Genomic DNA, 12,718 nt, shown 5'->3' with positions numbered 1-12,718 from the left:
AGGTCGCTGTCCTACCAGGTGAGGAACCACTGATAGCATATACATTTCCAGGCACAGTAAATCGTATCTAAAGCTTTCGATGATGTCCCAAGGGCTTTTCAGTCACACAGACCATGTAACCTCCATCATGAGCACTGCTGTAAGCCACCATACTGTTTGATGAATTCTCAGTGGTACCATCAGAGCTTTGGCCCAAAGCTGCTCTACCATTGCCATCTTGGGGGACACGTTTGTGGACGTTATAGGTCTTCCAAATCTTTTTACTCAATGAAGCCTTAATAATGTCAGTAAATCCCATGACAGCAAATGTTATTGTTTCAAGTGCTGACAATACCCCCAGAGTGCTGCAGTCTACTTTTGTATTCTGTTGTGTGGGAAGGTTGCAGGGCAGCAGACTTTCTTGAAGGATGTGGTACTTTGTGCTGAGTGTGCATATGCCCATTGGCATCAGTGAGATTCTATGAATATTAAAATCATTGCTGGAGAAACCAGATGCGTTGTGTTTTTCTGTCTTTGTTTTTAAGAACTACGAAATACTCCCCATCTCTGAAAGGAACTTGGGGACTTCGTACACAGATGGCTGTACCTACTACGGAAGTGTTTCCAGTTCTGCAACAGCAAGTGGCAGTTGCTCACTTGTCACAAAACTACCGCTAGATTACCTAGTCTGAAACTCCAGGTGGCTTCAAGGGAGGCAAAAAGAAATTGTCTGTGTGATGCCACATTCAACAGACAGGGAAGACAACCCATCTCATGGAGAAAAGGGCCCCGGCACCCTTACTGATCAGAATTTGAGAATGGATTTTTTTATACTGTATGAAATAAAACTCTGACTGCAGGACAGAAGCTCTAAAATGATGCTGACTCAGAGACTTGACCCCTCTTGTGTCATGGGTATTTTCTGGACTAGTTTTACTACCGCAGAACAACTTACCTTTTTCTTCTGAATCACTGAATCTGCAAGAGCTTGATGGAGCAACTCTGGGGGTAAGGTCTTAGTTGCCTTCTCACACTCTTCTCTGTGAGATCCAGCTCCAGATCTTCTCAGGTGACAGTATCTCTCATTCGATTTTGCGATAGTATACCCTGGGGAGTGATCTGTGAAAATGCACATCTGATATAAGACCATCCATGATCTCCAGGCATCAGAATTCTGTTGATTTTTCCCATTTGTATGGGCAAGAAGGGAGCATGAGATGCAACGAGAGCATGGAAAAACACACTGTCCGATTATACACAAGCAACAGATAAACTCTGGTCTGGCGGGGGGAAGGGAGAATGAGGAATGTGCAACTGGTGGGTATTCCAGGTGAAGAACAGGATATTTCTGGGATGTTCAGTGAGTACAGATGACAAGAGCAACAAAATACCCAACTTGTCAGTCCTTGTAAAAATTGGGAAAAAGTACTGATAAGCCATTTCGAAGAATCTCCTGCCTTGCAAGAGACTAGGAAACTTTGGGAAGGTGAGGCATGGTTAATGGATGATTTGCCCCAAATCCCTACAGGAATCTGTGACCTTCCTAGGAGTAGCAATCTCAGATCAGTAAGTGTCTTTCCTGTTTCCTACTCCTGGGCCATTCAGCCACATTTCTGTTTCCCTTCTCCTCTGCTGTCCTGAATCGATTTCAGCGGTTTGTCTTCCTGTCCTCTTCCAGAAAGATTGGAGTTAACCAGTGAGCTAGTGAGTAATCACGCAGCGCTGCTTGCCTGAGTGGCTTAGTGGTCACAGAAGCTAAGGAAATGTCTTACCTTAGTTTGAAGGTCACTTTTTCAGAACTTAAGATGGATTCATTTTCCCAGAATTTTACTCTGTTGAGCTGTTTCTACTGCTCAAGTATCCATCACGTACCAAGAAGAAGCTTCGTAATAGCCAGACATAGCAGTCTGTAAGATTTCCAGAGGCTTTTGCACGTGAGTACCCCAGATGTTTGGGCATGTCTGTATGATTTATGAATTTCCAACACATACTGTGAAGTTATAAAATACTGATACAATGGCACCCCCACATCATTAGTGTTTCTTTGCCGGCATGTAGTCACCTCTTTGCACAAGAGGAACAAAGGCTAAGATTGCAGCCTGGACTCGTTACCACGGATGGACACTTCCCTTTTCTGCAAAACCAAGATGGAATAACAATAAAATTTCACGCTAGATTAAAGTTGGCATCGATAGATACAGAAATAAAAAGCATTCAAGACCCTGTGGGTGACAGTTCCTCAGCAACGTGGTGTTAGATCCTTGGTTACTAGCACAACAACAAAATAACCTTTTGCTTTTTGCACAAAATTGAAGGTGCTGGAGCTGAGTGCAGGAATCTGTATGAAACCCGCTAAGAGCTGCACGCATCCTCCTCACCATTTCCAGAGAAAAATCCGTCTGGAAGAGGAGGTCTCTAGTCCTGCTGACAGCAGGACTAACTTCAGAGCTTTTGGAGCCTTACCTTGGCAAGTTATGAAGATGTCCAGGCCCACAGATTCCCCAGTCTTTTATGACACTTGTTCCAGGGCTGACCCGTACCCTGGGGAAAAGCCCAACTGGAAACTCCCTTAATGCAATTCGTGTCTCATGTCTCTTGTCCTGTCACTGTTCACCTGTATGAAGACTCTCGCTCTGTGTACTCTCTAGCCCTCCTTTAGGTATCTGAATACCGCAGTTAGATCCCACTCTCAGCTTGCTCCTTTTCAAGCTGAACAAGCCCATCTTCTTCCATCCTTCATCATATGCCATCTGCACCAGCTGTCTGACCATCTTAGTGAAAGGGTATGTGTGAGTGATACAGGACTTCCTGGAGCAGAAGACACCCCTAACGCGCATCAGGTAATCTTCTCCCCCATCACTACCTTCCCTAAATCAAGCGAGCTTTATTTCTTACCTAACACAACAAAGATTGAAAAATCAAGTTCTGAGTACAGGAGAATAAAAAGATTTTGATGTTGGGTCTTCTGCTCAGCTTGATTCACAGAATCACAGAATCATCTGGTTGGAAGAGACCTTTAAGATCATCGAGTCCAACTGTTCACCTGCACTGCCAGGGTCCCTAAACCGTGGTCCTCAGCATCACATCTACACGTCTTTTAAAAACTTCCAGCAAAGGGGACTCCACCAGCTCCCTGGGCAACCTGTTCCAATGCTTAATGACTCTCTGTGTAAAAAAATTTTTCCTGATATTCAACCTAAACCTCCCCTGATGCAGCTTAAGGGCATTTCCTCTCATCCTGTCATTCATAACATGGGAGAAGAGATCGACCCCCACCTCCCTACAACCTCCTTTCAGGTAGTTGTAGGGAGCGATAAGGTCTCCCCTCAGCCTCCTTTTCTCCAGACTAAACAACCCCAGTTCCCTCAGCTGCTCCTCAGAAGATAAGTTCTGCAAACCCTTCACTAGTTTTGTTGCCCTTCTCTGAGTTAGACCGCAGAAGTCTGAAGTCCTCATTGCTGGTGATGGTTGGTCAGTGAGAGGCAATCATCTCAGGAGAACTTTGTAATGACTCTTAGGTAGAGAGGGGAGGTAGCACAAGTTACGGCTTGACAAAAGCTGGCAGCCTAAGGGGACAAAATGTGACTAGACACTTGATTTAGGAAGTTTCAAGGAGAACTAGGTCTAGACTGAGAAGAAGAAAGACAAAACACATACTATAGCACATTGCACAAAAGGCAATTTGGACATTCTTTAATGCTGTTAAGTATTCTGAACAATACAGGAAGTACATAAATCAGAAACCAGGATCTGAACCTACCCTGGGGTTCCAACAATTATTCTCTCATCTTCATTTAAATCTTCCTGTCATGTGGGGCATGTCTAGGTCTTCTCCAAGTGGAAAAAATTGGCACAGAAAAAAAATGAGCGGAAGCAGAAGGAGCCTTTCTGTCCAGAGTGAATATGCTACTATGAGTTGAAGAAGGAGCATTTCTCTTCCCAAACACAACAGTGGGATAAACGGATACACATTCCTGACTCTCCAGACAGCACAGACACAATGAGTAGGCTCGTTACATACGCAGAGTGAACAGGATCACAGCCAGCCTGAACGTGTAACCATCACATTTAGAAAGGGTGACCGTGCTGAAAGGAGAAAGAGCTAATCCTGCGAAGCTTCTGCATCCTCATGCTTGCTCATGGTCTCTGTAATCCAGTCCAAATAACGCACTACCTTGGTGTAAAGACCAAAGGTACCACATCTTGGTCCCCAGGAGATCAGCCCGGCTACGTAGTATCGTCTGTCATCAAGAGGATCTTGGATAGCGTAGGCTCCACCACTATCCCCCTTACAGCTGTCCTTGCCACCACCAGCACAGATCATGTTGTCAGTGAATAGGTAAGCACTGGAATCAGCAGAGCCCTCTGGTTTCACAGATCGGCACTTATCCATGCCCACCACAGGAATCTGGGCCTTCCAAAGAAAGATTGGCAGTCTTCCTCTCTCTTTCTGGCCCCAGCCAGCAATGTAGCCCAGAGTCCCCTCTTGCAGCTCATACTCAGGCGATTTAGCAGGAAGACAGAGGGTTGAGATGTTTGGGCCCATCTTCACAGGATCCCTCAACTTCACTAGTGCAATATCATTATCAAAATCAGTCCTGGTATCTATTGGATACTTCTTCCAATCGGGATGGACGAATGAGGCCTCTGCGATCAGCTGTTTGGCCTCCCAGTACAGAGATTCTCTACCGACATTGATTACCCCAGCATACATGTTGGGCTTGTCGTATCCCTCCAGCACATGGGCTGCCGTCATTACCCATCTTTCAGAGATGAGTACGCCACTTCCTCTCGGGTAATCGAAATACACTTGCCAGGGAAAGTTGCCCTTTTCTGCACGGGTGCCTCCGAAAATCCTTGATGTTTCTCGGATGGGATTACTAGGCACCCCACAGACTGGAAAGAAAAGAAAAAAAGAAGAACCAGATGGGAGAATTAGCAGTTACAAATAGGAGGTTCACTGGTACTGCTAAGAAGTCCGTAGTCCCCTTCTTCACATGTCCTCCTTCCCTTTTTGATTCTGAGTAACCAAAGTTTATATTTTATGTTACAGAGTTTGCAACTAGTATTTGCAGAGAAATTCAAGAAAAATCAAGCAAAAATTGCTATTAACATTCAATTTAGGCTAAAAATACTCAAATAATTCTTCTGGAAAGCAGCTGTCACCCAGCCAGTGCTGGTATGTCAAAGCTCACAATTTAATTGCATTCTAGTTAGCATTTTTCCTTTGCTGAATTATGTCCTGTAGGTGAAGGGATTTTCTTTGAAAAAATATTTGCTTAAGCTCTCAGAAATATGACACTGCTCTTTAAAATGTTGATTTATGGGGTTTTATTGTGAACTCCAAAGAGGCGCAGGTTAAGTGTTCGGTTCTGTCACTGATGTTTTACCATTTTTCCTCTCCATTATTTCAGTATGTAAATTCTTAAGCAGTGGGTTAATGGAGATCTTATCTGTGGGTCTTGTGAGTGCAGAGATGCTCCATGCTCTCTGAGTAAAATGTTCTATAAGGTTTTGTAGAATGTGAGCACTAAGAGGATAAATAAGACTGGTCATTCCGAAATAGCTGGGAAATTGATTTCTTACTGCACTGCCTTGTTTACATTGAACCCTTAGTCCTACAGTCTGAGATTAAGGAACTAGAGCCAGTGGGTAGCTTCCAACAGAAATGAAGCAGAATTTGTTACAGAGTTCGCATCATCATAGAAAGATTTAGGCTGGAAGGTACCTCTCGATGTCTCCAGTTCAACCTGTTCATCCCTAACTGCCCTTTCCCCTGCCCTCCTAACTGCAAATCCAGGTTGCTCAGGGGCTTTGACATGTGACTTCTGACCATCTCCAAGGGTGGTGATTAGCCAGCCTCTCTGGACAACACTTGCAGTGCTCTGGGGGAGCATTTTTCCTTCACTACAGTCAGAAGTTCCTGTGTTGCAACTTGTGCCCATTGCCTGTCATTGTCTTTTATTGCTATGTCCCTTTGAGAAGAGTCTGGCTTCATAGTCTTTGTAACCTTCTCCTGGGTAGTAAATTCCCTGAGCTTTATCTTAAAATTTGCCTTTTGCACTGGGCACTTGTAAAGTCCAAGTCAGTGGATAAGCTGGAGGGCTGAATCTTCTTCAGCTGGATCTTGTACTTTGCCAGTGAGGATTCAGGGGTTTGGCGTAGTGAACGGGCATCGTGTACAACTAGTCCTAGACATGCTGCCTCCTCTAAGAGGGTAAACTGAGCAGCACGCAGTATATGCAGGATTTAAAATTCTCTCTATCAGCTGGAAGTTATGACCCAGCCGTAACTACCAGCAGTCATGAGCAGTAGTACCAATGCTCTTTCCTCTCAGTGTCTCCCAAGTACACAAAGAGAGGATGAGAAGGTCCTTGACAGGGATCTTGCTTGACCTTTCAGACACGGTAAGTGTAGCTGAATACCAAAGGAATTAAACCTTAAGGGTTTAGGCTATGACTTCCAGTGAGAATAGCGAAAGACCTTTCCCTATAGTGCTGCATCTGTAGTGCCCAGCGGACAGATGAGCACTACCCCAGGGAGCTGTGGAGAGAAGCTACCACTCTCAGAGTAGCTTGGGAGGGACCAAAGACAGAAGTCTGGACAGCATTGCTGGACATCTCTTTTGACCTGTTGGTCTTTTTGCTATTTGCAATGCAGACGAGATCTAAAGCACTGACCAAACAGGCAATGTGAAAATTTAAAGGTGGGGAAAGGTGCAGAAACACACGCTGATACCTGAAGAGGTCCTGTTAGACCAGGTATCTTACCATGCTGCCCACTTTTGTTTCCAGTTTCATTCTGCTGCCTCATCTGCCCTATCTTTGTGGCCCACAGCTTTCAGAAATACCCTGTCCAATGTGATTCAAACAACTCAGAAAGGATCAACTGTAGTTTAACAGCTTAAAAACAGAGAGATGAAAAAAGCAGTGGTCTTCCTACGCCGCATGTACATAACGCAGTTTTCAGTAGTACCTGGGACACATTTTGGTAGCTTTGTTCCCATCTCTTCACTGACCCATTCTCCACTGGCCGAGCACCGATACACCGCTTGGAAAACACATGAAAAAGGGTACCATAAGGATACAATCAAGACAAAGAGAGTCTAAGCAGCATCACTGCGTAAGACAATGTATCAACTTGCTCATTCCCAAAGCAAGCACAGCTTGGTAAATGTTGCTGAGATCTCCTTAGAAGTAAGTACACAACCCCTCTAGGGTGGTTCTGCCCCTCTTTTGGAGTGGCCTCATCTGATAGATTTTTTTAATCCTTTACTTCTCCACCAGAAATGTGGGCTAAATGTGACAAAAATCTGTCGTTCACACCCCGGGCAAAACGAGAGAGGACTTGCTGATGCATTTAAGGTCAATGGCCCAAGTACAGAGTCTATGAAACACGAAGGCAACACAAAACTACTGCCTGCTTTTGGAGTGGCCTCATCTGATAGATTTTTTTAATCCTTTACTTCTCCACCAGAAATGTGGGCTAGATGTGACAAAAATCTCCGTGGTTCACACCCCGGGCAAAACGAGAGAGGACTTGCTGATGCATTTAAGGTCAATGGCCCAAGTACAGAGCCTATGAAACACGAAGGCAACACAAAACTACTGCCTGCAACTCCACACCAGTAAGAACTTTTCCCCGGTCTTGAACTGATGGGAATATAATCCCAGACGTCAATGGCCCAAGTACAGAGCCTATGAAACACGAAGGCAACACAAAACTACTGCCTCCAACTCCACACCAGTAAGAACTTTTCCCCGGTCTTGAACTGATGGCAATATAATCCCAGACCCACAATGATGCCAGTACCATTTCTTAGGCCTTTGATCAAAGAAATAAGTTTGTGTAGCAGAGGCAATGCTTACCATCCCCTTTGGTTTTCAGGGTATAGTAAGGTGCCTCACACTGATACCGGAAAACGGCTTTGTACAGAGGCTCGCGAAGTTCCGAGACATATATGGCTTGGGCATTGTCAAGAGGAACGGGATCACCACAGTTCACAGCTGTAGAGAAGAAACAAAACCAAGAAAACGTAATCAAAGGGCATCCTCACCCAACAATGTGATTATTCTGTATGATGGGGAACCACTCAGCTCCTCTAGTCCCCGTACAGTCCTCAGCGCTCTCCTCCTCTGTCCCCTCAGCATGCTCACATCCCAATTCTTCAGCATTCTCCTCATTTGGAGACATAGTGGACCTAGAGCCTGAAGGCTCTGTTCCAGTCTGCTTCCCACAACACAGAGGTGGGTCACTTACGAACACAGCTGAAATGGGAGTTGCTCCATTCACCGTTGTCCTGACAGCTGGAGTGAAAAGTCAGGATGCTGTCTCGTTGCTAGGGAAAAGAACACACAGTCCATCTAAGTCACTGGCTATGAAATATACCTTACACAGGCACTCCAGCGGAGAGTCCTCAAAATGCTGCTGTGGGTGGAAGAAGTTTCCACTTACTACACCTGTGGTGAAAACTTTCAGTCCCCAAAGGTGCTCAGGACACCTGATGGGAAATGGCATTGGGAAGCTGCTGAGAGGACCAGAGAGGATATATGCTTTTTAATGCAACTTACCCTCACAATTTCATAGCCTTCGACACAGGTCACCTTCACATTGTCCTTGAAGATATACCTGTCCTTCTTTGGGTCAAGAACAGAGTTGGGGATGACACTCGGGGGACAGGTTACAGCTTTGAAGAGATAGATGGAAATCAGTGATTAACTGCCTCAAGATTCACTCTCCTTCTTTCTCCCCAGTGATTATTTTCCCTAATAAACAGGCATTCTCTGCTTACTCAACATCAGCAGCAGTGAACATGCTGCTGTACCATGAACCTGTCCTGGGATAAACTCCCTCCCTAACTCAGCAGCAGAGGGAATACTTCCTCAGCTGTTTACTCACGATCCTCATAGTAGCGTATTTTCCAGCCTTTGTGCTGTACTGCGTGGTCTGTCTGGAAGATTATGTCAAGAATGTTGTTCCGAGTTTTGATTACAGGAGGACCTGAGAATTTGCTGCCACAATAGGGACCAAAACGCTGCTTTCCAGAGACAAACTGGGAAAATAACAAACAAGAAGAAATTAGAAATACCAAATGTACTCAGGGAGATGCTCAAATATATGTTCAATATATACAAATTCAAATGTATTCCCAAGAACTTCAAAAAGCAACGTAGTTGAAAACAAAAATTAAGAAGTCAGAGGGTCTTCTAATATGAGAAGATTGAGAAGACCTCCAGAGCATCCTGAGTCCCTCCCTAAGCCCAACACCTACTGTTAAGCTGTCATGGCAACTCCCTTCTGAGTCAGCTGGTTCCACGTCGAAGTCCCCACTGCGTATGGTCAAGGCCACAAAGTAGCCTGGCTGCAGAGCCACACGGTACTTGCACCGCGAGTTCTCTGGGTACCGGTTGGGATAGTTGGGGCTGGCAATCTCCCCTGATGGATCAGTGAAGATACTCCCACTGCAGTTCACTAGGATTAAGGAAAGAACACAGGCAGGACTCAGAAAGGAAATTGTCCATGTATGAAGCTGGCAAGCTTTGCCTCTTCCACTACATCTCCAGCCTCCCTAGTCACCTATGTCACAACGTTGCATCTTTTGAGAAACCAAAACCAGGGCCACTCTTTATCAAGTTAGCCAGGGACTTTAACTACTAGTGGCCTTTCTTTTTTACCTCCCACCTGTGATTTAGGCCCCCTTCCCTCATGCTCAGGTCCTCAGATTATACTCCTTTCAACATGCACTTTGCAGTTTTTTTATTCAAGCCGAGCAGCCCCTTGGCCATTTTTGTGTCTTTATGAACTGCCCTGCTTTGTGAGAGATTGAAAGAGTCACAGATAGCAGTATGCCAAGAAAGGTCTCCATCACAGTCTTTAAAGAATGTCATTTGGTAATTTCTTAATTCTCTTGACCTGAAAAAGAGCACTCTTAAGAATATATTAATAGACATTCCCCAAATCTCAGCCTATTGCCAGTTCAGATTTGCTCTGGGATGTTTTTTTCCCCAGAATGTACCTGTCACAACCAGTTGAGAAGGTTGATAGAGAAGGTCTTCCACGTACAATATCTCACTTGGCCTAAATTAACTCTTCCTGTTGACCATAGCTCATGCAGATCGCTTACCTCCACATGTTTTCTTATCCTCATAGAGGAAATAATCTGGTGGACAGGTACAGAAATAACCTCCAATATAATTATTACAGTAATGACTGCAAGGTTGCTCCACAAAATCCGTGCACTCATCCAAGTCTGCAAGTGCAAAAAGATGAAACAGGAAAGATTAGGAAAGGGCCCTAAGGGCAGGAGGAAGATGAGAAAGTGAAGCAAACACTAGTGGAAAACAAGGAAATTATATCTCTAAGATGGCATTTATACTGGCCATACTGGAAAGCAGTCCTGTCTGCTGGGATCTCTTCTAAACAAGGCCTCCTTGTTAAGGATAACATTTCTGCCAGCTTTCCTGTCGCCTAGCTTGGACTCTACAGACATTCAGAGGAGGCTGTTTTGTCCTTACCAACTGCGACATAGTAGGCTGCAAAACCAGTGAAGCGCTCTTCATTGGAAAAGTCTGATTGGAAGCTTATAGTGAGAGCGTTATAAGGGACATGAAATTCGTCCACAATCAAGGAGCCAAGGGCACGAGGTCTCTTCCGCCCACAAAGCACGCCTTCAACATGGCCACCAGACACTATCTGCAGAAGAATGCAGAGAGATCTTATTACTGGAATAGGTGCAATTACCAACATTTGAGTCTTTCAGCTTACAGGTGGCTGACCAACGGCTCCTAAATTGCACTCATTGCTCACAACATTCAGGTAGATATCCCAGGGCAGCTCTGTCACATAGCTAGCGGGAGGGACCAATGCTGCTGTGTCATCCACTGAGCTGGCCAAGGGTGGAAGACGGTCAGCCAAGGTACAGCTGAACGGAGCCCCTACACTACCAGTTTCATGACATTTGAAAGACGCTTGAGGAGTGTTCCATCTCTTAGCCAGCTGTGAAATACCTGTCGTAATTTCTCAATACAAATCAATGCAGAAAGTTCTCTGTTAACATCCTTTCCTCAAGCCCACTTGCACAAAAAATCAACACTGGTTCAAAACGGCAAAACCAATCACCGATGGTCTGCAGAGCAGTCTTAACAGGTTTGTCAGTTTGTTGCAAAAGGACACGTATTATTACAGTTCCCAGCAGAGCACATTTAGCCTACTGTCCCACCTTGGTCATTCTCCAGTGTCTCCTTTTGGTGTCCCTTTTCAGACATGGCTATTGCGGGATAGGATGGTCTTGTTCCGGTCTGCTTGTGGGGAAATGCTTGATCTTTTTGTGCCTTGTGGGACAACATGGAGCAGAGCTAGTGGGTCTCTTAAGTTTTAAGAAATCTGTGCTGCATAGATCATAGAAAACTGTGGTGCACTTAATCTGAGTGCCCACTATCCATACTCAGGTGTCTTGATTGGTTTTTAACTTTGATCATTTCCAATCATTTTCTGATTGCTTTAAATAATCTATGTCCACTCATGGATTAATTCTGAATAATTTCAGGGACAGAAAAGCAATGCCCTAAGGAAATGCTCCTTTTATACCTACAGTTCTCTGGCTAAGAGTGTGCCTTGCAATAGGGAGGTGTCAGCGATGGCTAAGAAGGGTCCTATTTACATCCTATTGATGTAAAAGAAACATGGGGAGGGGGGCATAGATGGGACACTCAGCTGACGAACAATACTCAAGTGGTTATGAGGCAAACTCAGATCAATTTATCAACTGCTACTGCGGATACATTCAGTCATTTGGGCTGCCTGGAGCTCAGAACAGGAAGGATGTGTCTACCTCCACTTCCAGCCCTGAGCTTTCTACACAACTTCGCTCCGTGCTCTAACCCACTTTCTTGTCTTTTTTCTGACTTGAGGATGAGGACAATACCTTCACAAAGTCATACTCGCAGTTCTGTGACGGTTCAATATCCATATGTGTGAAATAAAGGCGAATGCCATATCCCGAAGGGACCTCGATTTCCCAAGAATCCTGCACATCATTGGGATACACCTGAGGATAATTGGGTGACAAGATCTCACCATACATGGAGGCTGCATCAGCCCAGACAGGGAGACAGAAGAAGATAAGGTGCCTGAGAAAAAAGGAAGGAAGATGACATTGCAGTAGTCTTCTCTGTCCGCATACACACAGTTCTTAGTGAAAAAGCTGGTCTTTGGCTGTACATAGCATACAGCATAGCTCCTGGCTTTGGAATTTTAATGACCAATGCTGTGGCTGTGTGAGGCTTGTCTTTCTCCTGTAGCCTTCCACACAGAAGAATTACCAGCTCAGTCATCTTTGGAATTTTAATGACCAATGCTGTGGCTGTGTGAGGCTTGTCTTTCTCCTGTAGCCTTCCACACAGAAGAATTACCACCTCAGTCATGCTCTCTGCTCTTCTCCAGCTCTACAAGAGCTGGTAATGCTGCAGCAGTTGAGCACAAGGCTCTAAAGTGCTATTCCCTACTTCACTGCCTCGTTCTGGAGGCTACCTGGGCTATAGTACATTCAGATTTGAGAATCGGTACAGCAGTACAGGAAAAACACCTTATTTATAAAAGGAAATTGTTAATAAACCTGAGTTCCCCTTGGAGAGTCAGTAACTCACCACATCTGGAAAAAGCAGATCTTCCTTTCTGAAAAGTTTCAGGAATTGGACTTTGGAGTTATGGTCTGGGACAAAAAACAGATTAACATTGCCTG

The 12,718-nt window shown here is 44.8% G+C and overlaps 1 protein-coding gene across 1 annotated transcript; it reads right to left on the bottom strand.

The window, feature by feature from the left end:
• Positions 1 to 4,081: 4,081 nt before the first annotated feature.
• Positions 4,082 to 12,061, bottom strand: C1S (complement component 1, s subcomponent). The gene is made up of 10 exons (XM_010138688.1): positions 11,903 to 12,061; positions 10,494 to 10,671; positions 10,103 to 10,228; positions 9,251 to 9,450; positions 8,878 to 9,031; positions 8,550 to 8,665; positions 8,239 to 8,317; positions 7,848 to 7,985; positions 6,955 to 7,029; positions 4,082 to 4,875 (listed from the first exon to the last, which is right to left on the bottom strand). The coding sequence occupies exons 1-10, from the start codon at positions 12,059 to 12,061 to the stop codon at positions 4,082 to 4,084; spliced, it is 2,019 nt and encodes a 672-aa protein (XP_010136990.1).
• Between the last annotated feature and the right edge of the window lie 657 nt (positions 12,062 to 12,718).

Source organism: Buceros rhinoceros, unplaced genomic scaffold, assembly GCF_000710305.1.
Source record: "Buceros rhinoceros silvestris isolate BGI_N320 unplaced genomic scaffold, ASM71030v1 scaffold38256, whole genome shotgun sequence".
Lineage (NCBI taxonomy): Eukaryota > Metazoa > Chordata > Aves > Bucerotiformes > Bucerotidae > Buceros > Buceros rhinoceros.
The sequence above is the reverse complement of the archived record's forward strand: the minus strand, read 5'-3'. Positions and strand labels throughout refer to the sequence as shown.

Excerpts from the sequence above, each read along its gene's own strand:
- C1S (XM_010138688.1), bottom strand. The coding sequence starts at position 12,061 with ATGTATGGTGAGATCTTGTCACCCAATTATCCTCAGGTGTATCCCAAT. Across the intron at positions 10,672-11,902 it reads GCGAGTATGACTTTGTGAAG|ATAGTGTCTGGTGGCCATGT; the intron begins GTATTGTCCTCA and ends ATTCTTCTGCAG. Across the intron at positions 10,229-10,493 it reads AGCCTACTATGTCGCAGTTG|ACTTGGATGAGTGCACGGAT; the intron begins GTAAGGACAAAA and ends TTGCACTTGCAG.